The sequence below is a fragment of the Desmodus rotundus genome, chromosome 1, assembly GCF_022682495.2.
Source record: "Desmodus rotundus isolate HL8 chromosome 1, HLdesRot8A.1, whole genome shotgun sequence".
NCBI classification, from domain to species: domain Eukaryota; kingdom Metazoa; phylum Chordata; class Mammalia; order Chiroptera; family Phyllostomidae; genus Desmodus; species Desmodus rotundus.
In genome coordinates, this window is record NC_071387.1 from 54,726,985 (window position 1) to 54,734,696 (window position 7,712).

The 7,712-nt window shown below is 41.5% G+C and overlaps 1 protein-coding gene across 2 annotated transcripts; it reads left to right on the forward strand.

The window, feature by feature from the left end:
- The first annotated feature begins 1,231 nt into the window (after positions 1-1,231).
- TPD52L3 (TPD52 like 3) lies at positions 1,232-3,746 on the forward strand. Of its 2 annotated transcripts, XM_024558411.1 has the most exons (2): positions 1,337-1,708; positions 3,720-3,746. In XM_024558411.1, the coding sequence occupies exons 1-2, from the start codon at positions 1,337-1,339 to the stop codon at positions 3,744-3,746; spliced, it is 399 nt and encodes a 132-aa protein (XP_024414179.1). The 2 variants fall into 2 exon arrangements, with proteins under 2 accessions (XP_024414180.1, XP_024414179.1); XM_024558412.2 differs by lacking the exon at positions 3,720-3,746 and having other exon boundaries at positions 1,232-1,888.
- Positions 3,747-7,712: the final 3,966 nt, after the last annotated feature.

A 7,712-nucleotide genomic window follows, 5' to 3' on the forward strand; every position in this document is an offset into this window, starting at 1 on the left:
ATGCTTGCAAAAGCTACCAGAATATCCAACAAAATCACTAGAATGTAAGATTTGCTCAAGGCCATTCCTTGAATCAGCAGCCAGGCAATGAGCTATGGGATACCTGACCACCTGCTCTCATTGGATAGAAGTCCTCATTTTTCCACTGTATAAATTAGAAGCTCTGAATAGAAATAGGGGAATATAGTGGGTTGATATCCTGACAGGCCCTATCCAACTACTTCTACTTCACTGTGCAGACCCCTCCCACAACTGATAACCATGTATGTGGGCAGGCTTGCTTTGAGAAATGTGAGCAAATGCTTGGAAATGAAAGAAGATGTAACTGCAATATTAAAAGCCCATGCACTGTCCATTTGCATATGACTCATTCTTTTCTCTGAAATTCTCACTCTACAATAGTCTTTGCTTATTTATTAAGCTTAAATTTGACACAACTATTATAGACTCACTTCTTCTCCCCACCAGCATAACAGACAATTGTGACTGGTCAAACTCACTTTCTGAGTTCTGCTGGCCCAGGCCTCTGGCACTGTTGATATATCATGCCATGGGAGCATGTCAGTGACTATTGGACTCAAGAGTTCTGAGGAAACTTCAAATTCACTTTATGAGTGGTGGTAGGAGTTTCTCTGGGCCACTCTGGGAACCTGGGAATGGAAAATGGTTAGGGTGTGAGGCCAGGAGTTCTAGACTCCCTGCTCCATTTGGAGGCAGTTTTTATTTCTTTTATATATTGGGCTTTTTCATATATATTTTTTCTCAGTACAAAGAGTTCAACTGATTTTCAAGGGTTTGAAAATGGCTGGTGTTGTACTCAGAGGTCCATAAGGGGAATCAGACTTGGTTAGGAGGCCAGAACCTGTCACTTAGTGTGGCAGGAGAGAAAACATGCAATATTTCTCCTCTCCAGTACTAGTCTCTGCGCTGTCTGCCTCACAGGCACGCTGTTATGTTGAAACACCACTATGAGCATGGGAGGCGTCAGGGCAGAGCCTAGGTTCTACAGCAGCTTCCTTCAGCCAGAGGTCCCGCCTCCACGACCCTTCGCATCCCCCTCACCCCCCCCCACCCCTCACCCGGAAGTTGACCCCACAGGCTGAGTCATCCAGTCTGCACTCCAGGTCTTCAAACCGCAGGTAGTGACGTCGATTCCACCTGCCAAGTTATGGATCCCTCGGGCCTAGAGTCCAACCTTACCAGCCAAGAGTCCGGTGCCACAGCCCTAGATTTTGACTCTTCCGGCCAAGATTATTTCTCCATTAGCCACGAGTTCGACTCTCTCTACCAAGAATTGGACTTGGACTCTGTTAATGAAGATCATCTTCCTCAGTCGATGACAGGCGCCATGACAGAGACCTCCGAGGGCACATATGAACCCCATCTGACTACTGACCCAGAGGATCTCACAGAGGCCGAGCAAAAGGAGCTCAAATCCGAGCTCATTAAATTGGAAGCTGAAATTTTAACCCTACGCCATGCGCTGGCAGCCAAAGAAAGACGCTGCGCGGAGCTCAAGAGGAAGCTGGGCCTCACGGCCTTGGTGGGGCTGAAGCAGAATCTGTCCAAGAACTGGCATGAAGTTCAGGTCTCCAACGCCTACATGAAACAAAAGACCTCAGCTGCCCTGTCCACCATGGGCTCTGCTATCTGCAGGAAGCTTGGAGACATGAAGAAGTCGTCCACCTTCAGATCCTTTGAAGGTCTGGTGGAGACAATCAAGTCCAGAGTTGCAGGTGGCAGAGAGCTTGGCAATGACTCCCTTCCTTCTTCAGCAGGGTGTGGGGAAGATCCTCCCCTAGTTTCAGGGACTTCACTTCCCGGGGGTGGAGATGATCAAGTAATGGGAACTGGGGATGACTCTCTTTCCTTTCTGGAGCAGGAATGAGGCCCTTGGAAACCTTGCCTGGCCACCTACCTAACCAGTGCAAGAACTCCCCTCCTGCAACATAATTGCAACTCTGCCCATCAAAACAAGCAACCTAGCCACAGTGGTAAAGTTAATTCAGGTAATGAACAGAGTCTGGTTTTGAGAAAAGTAATGCCCATTTTTGCACAGATATTTGCTGCTGTTGAAATAGAAAATCCAAAGTTTTATACCCAGTTATTTTACACTAAAGTTTATATATGAAATGCATCACTATACAAGCCTTCCTGGGGTTGCATTTAAATGGACAAGGCAATAGCTCTAAAGGGGTCTAAGGCCAAAGCCCAAACTCTTTTTTTGGAAAACAAGTCTCATCAGAAGGCAAAGTAGGTTTCTGCTTAAAACTGGGAGGAGACATAAAGTAAGCTATAAATTTATCCCCTCCTTATCTCCTTCCTTCACAAAATGTCAGAAGGAACCTAGAAAGCTTCAGCTGGTGTCTGATTTTTAATTTTAAAAAGATGATCAGGAAAACACATTTTTCTCTGAGACCCTCAGAAAGGGGAAAAATATTAGTAGACCAATTGTTACATAATACTATGACTTTTATAAAACTTGATTTTTTTAAAGCTCCTAAATAAGCAAAATAACTTTAGCTTCCATCTAGGAGATTGTTAATTACTTTGGACTCAAGCTGATATTGCAACTTTACTTTGCCTTATGCTTTGTTATCTTTTTATATGACAAAATTAAGGTTTTAAAGTTTAACCCTGTGGTGGCATGTCTCTGCCACAGCAGCATACCACCTAAAGGGAAGAAAGTTGCTTCTCAGTTTTGCAGCAATTCCTAGTCACCACCTCCAGCTGAAGGGCTGGAGGGAAAACAACATAGTCAAATTCAAGAAAGATAAACCCCTCTCTTAAGCAACATTTAAAACAGAACACCCATACCCTGTAATGCTGACTGTCATGCCTTTGAATGGGCAAAACTAACTTATTATACATCATTTGGTTACCTTGACTCCACTCCTGCCCTTGCTATATAGCTAACCTCAACTGAAAGGAAACAGAATCCAACCCTTGGTATGTCTGGATAGTAGGAACCTGGTTGGGTTGGTTTGAACTTTCTCATATCTGATTTTTACAAGAGCTATGATGGTTTTTGTTTTCATTTTTGTTTTCCACTTTCAAAATGCCAGGATCTGGCAGCTTCTTTCATTCCTCCAGTCACACTGCCTGAGGTAGAAGTTTGTTTCTTAATGGCTTTCAGCAGGGGGACTAGGACATTTATTTGCAGGTATATATTGATAACGTCTCACTGCCTAAAGGTAGTCCCTGTAGTCTAAGGAGGTAATCCTGTTTTGTTGATTTTTGAATGCTCCCCCTCTATTCCTTTGGTTTTTCTGTTAGCAAATCCAAATACCACTATAAATGCAAAAGCACTTAGTAAACTGTACAGTCACTGATGTATCCCAACCCTCCACAGATTTCTGAAGACAAAGTTTTGCTTGAATAAAAACAAGATGTTCAATTATTTTATATTTGTTTTTTAATTTGTTGTGTTTTCCCACCAAAATGGTTTTCTATCCTGAAGAACTAGAGTCAAACTTGCAGCATGCATAAAGCCAAAATAGCCTGGCAGGCAGACATGACCCCATATTGCAGAATGGCTTGTGTCTGGGGAAAACCTCAGACTGACATCATGGGCCAAGCCCAGAATATATTCGATTTTATTTAATAACTCAAACAAATATAGTAACAGTTTCTCCTAATGAATTCTCAATTCACTGAGAGCACTGAAGAATATATCTATTTTTGTACACCATTGTATTCTCATGCCTGGCTTAGGTTAGATATTCAATAAATACTTGTTGAATTAATGAATCTATATCAAATACTTCATATATCAAGTCTTTGATCCAAGAGATTATCAACAGCATGAACTGGTTGACAAGTTCCTCAAGCTTTTAAACAAAGCATTTACTTCTCTATTCAAAGATAATTTGAGACCCTACTAAGTGTCAGGCATTATGCCAGGCTCTGAGGGACAGAAATTAATTAGACATGGTACATGCTCTCTAAAAACAGATTTTCAAATTGTTGCAATTCACTTCATTAGGTGCTAAAATAGAGAAAATCTGTGGAAAAAGGGTGTTCATCTCTGCCTTGGTAGGTCCAAAAAAAATTCTTAGAGACAGAAAATCTTAGAGGACTAGTAGGAATTTGCTAGACAGATAAAAGTAGAACATTCCAGACAATAGCCAGAGGAACTAAGTCATAAAGGAATGTAATAGAATGTCATGTTTCAAGTAATACCTAAATAAGCCATTGTGGCTAGAGAGAAAAGGGTAAGTGATGAGCGATAAGGATGGAGAAATAAGCAAGATCACAAATAGTCTTATAGCTAAAGACTATAGCTAAATCAGACATTAGTATTAACCCTGCAGGAAATGGGAAGGAATTGAACGTATTTAAATCAAATTTGTGTTTTTGATAGATCACTCTGGTCACCATAGAAATAGATTCAGATGTATTTAAGGGGTTGAATCTCCAAGACTTAGTTAGGAAACAACTGCATGGGCAAGAGCAATGGATAGATTTGTGAGCTGATAAGGATATAGAATTGAAAAGACTTGATACTAACAATGCTGGAGCTGCACATTCACTTTGTTTTGGCTCTTTTACTGGACTCCAGCATACCTGCCTCAACAGCCATGGACAACAAATAAATGCCTCCATGAGCAGGTGGAGTCTAAATTAAGATTCCTCCAGATCTCCTTTCTTTCACTTGCTTCTTCTACCTTTCTGATGCATTGCTTACTCTCATTCTGTAGCCTATCTACCTTCACCCTTAGATCACCTCTGCTCATCTAGCCCTATTTGCATTTTGTAGCCTAACTTCAGCCTATTTAACTTTAACTTGGCCACATCAGGATACAATTTCCAATAGTTCTTGGAATATGTGAACTCCTCAAAGATGCTCCATACCCAGGTCTGGCTCAACCCCTGAGAACCACCAGTTGGGAGTGATATTAGAAAAAAATTCCCTGAATCTCCCAATTTTCTTAGTCTTCCATCACCCACTTGAGTGAAGGAGTAGAGATGGAAGGTAGAGACAAGAGTTGAAAGTTCTAATTCCCACAGATGACACTCCCAGGCAGCTGACAAGGAAAGGAGCAGAGTACCAAGTCCTTCTTTATTAGCATGATAACATACCCCATCATGTTGCTATCATCACCCCCAGAGAAATTCACCAGCAACTTCCAGAGGCTACCTTACTTCTAAGCTCCAGACTTGAAAGAAAGTATATTATATACCTGCTTGCAGGGACTGAAAAGAGGTAAGCAGTGATCAGTGATCCTGAACTATATAGCTCTTCTTATAGTGCTAGGCAACGTGCTTGATAGCCCTGCCCATAAAGGGGACGATGATGCCATTTGTTGATACTGTTAGGGGATGAGGTCAGTTACATCTGTGCCATGGAAATTCAGTTCTTGACCATGAACTCCAATTTAAAGAAAAAAATGAGCCCTGACTGGTGTAGCTCAGTGGACTGAGCACGGGCTGCAAACCTAAGGGTCGTCTGTTTGATTCCCAGTCAGGACACATGCCTGGGTTGCGGGCCAGGTCCCCAGTGGTGGGTGTGTGAGAGGCAACCACATGTTGATGTTTCTCTCCCTCTCTTTCTCCCTCCCTTCCTCTCTCTCTAAAAATAAATTTAAAAACCTTAAAAAAAACTTTGAAAAAAAAAATGAGTGTCACTCTATCAAAACTATGGGACTTCAATACAGTCATCATTTGAGACCATGTCCCACTCATACTGACCAGATCCATTGAGGCTTGGTGATGACACAACTTCCAGTGCCTATAGCCTTATTCACATAAGCCAAATGATAAGCGAAAGAATGACTTCCAGATGATGAATCTTGGCTAGCCGGTATGAATATATTATTATGCCACTTGGTCATCTCCTGAAAATCAGTAAGACAGTCAAAAATGTCTGACAGTTCCTGAGAGTTCACCAGGTAGTTCAAAAGTTCATTCTCTTTTTATCTATACTACCACTCAAATAATTGACCACCTCAACAGGGGAAGTGGATTCTTCCAGAAATTGAAGATTTTGGTCACCTTAACCCAAATCATGGCTACCTGGCCTCACCCCCATGAAATCAACACTGATGCATCCAACATGGTGCCACATCTCCAAGGAAACCTTTCTCTTCTCTCTCCTACTCCCAATAACTTGCAGCTAATTGGAGAAGACATGGTTATCTAACTTAGAGGAAAAATTTGTACACTTGGCTGAGCAAAACTTTCTTCCTAGAACATAAGAACTAAGAGATGAAAAGAATCAGATGGGAACTGGCCTGTACAGTCATATAGATGGGGAGTTTTTTGTTGTTGTTGCTGTTTTTGGAACATACCCAAGCACAGAAGGTGATCTACTGAAAGGAGACCAGAGCAGACATGCAGAGTTACCATGTAACCACCTGGACTCACCCCCTAGCCAGGGCTGAGAGCAGGATACAATTTCAAAGAAGTGAATGTGAGCTGGGTTGTTAATACAAAACTTAACCACCACATAAATTCTCTCTAATACTTCTTGACAGTAGTACTCTCTAATATTCCTCGAGTCTCATATCCATGCCATAAAAGAGAAAAATCACCCTGGTTTTTAAGGTGACAGAAATCACTTATTCCCACTAGTAAAGTTATGGGTCAGAGGCCAGTCTACGGAAACACTGGGCAAACTAAGGAATCACTGGCACCCTGGCCAGAGAAGAAAAGGAAACTATTCCTAAAATATTGTTATTCTTTTTAATTGTGAAAGATTTTATTTGCTCACTGAACAAATATTGAACATCTATTGTGTGCCAGGCACATTTCGGATGCTAAGGGTTCGGCAGTGAGCAAAATAGACAAAAAAAAAATCCTTGCCTTCATGGGGCTTAATTCAAAATTAAAGATAACATAACAAACACCCATGCATCCACCACACAACTTAAGACCTAGGATAGCTATTTACCAGAGACTATGAACACTTCATAAAAAGTCCTGGTGAAACTTATTCCTTCCTAATTATAATAGTTTGGCTTCACATCATACTTAGCTTCTCCTTTGTTTCACATTTCAACTTGGTAGTGTGGCTTCAAATATCCTCATATTGACTTAGAAACTGTGTTGTAACCCAGGCTGCCATACTCCTGACCAACTAGCTACAAAACTTTGGGGGTTCTTACCACCTTTTCAGATTCCATAATTCACTGGAATGACTCACAGAACTCAGGAAAGCACTATACTTATGATTACAGTTTTATTATAAAGGATATAAATCAAGACTAGCCGAATAAAGAGACACAGAATGAGACCTGGGAGGAAATCTGAAGTTTCCATGTCTTCAGGACACATTACTATCCCAGAATATCAATATATGATTACCAACCTAAGAAGCTCACTCAAGCTTCAGGTGTCTAGAGTTCCTATTGGGATTACATTACATAGATATGATTAATTGAATCATTGGCCACATAATTGCCTCTCCAGAGGTTGGGAGGTGAGGATGGCATCATGTGGCTCACATCCCCAAACCTCTAATCACATGGCTGGATCTTTCTAGCTTGACCAGCTCTCACCTACTCAGGGACCCATCATGAATAACAAAGAGACTCCTATCACTCAGGAAATTCCAAAGGTTTAGAGGCTTCCTCCAAGGAACCAAGACAAAGACCACCCAAATTCTTTATTATACAACAAAATCAGGTGACAGAAAGCTGCTCTAGCAATAGGGGAACAATAGAAAATGGTTCCCTACGCTGCACAAACAAGCAAAGGGTACTGTGCCTGCA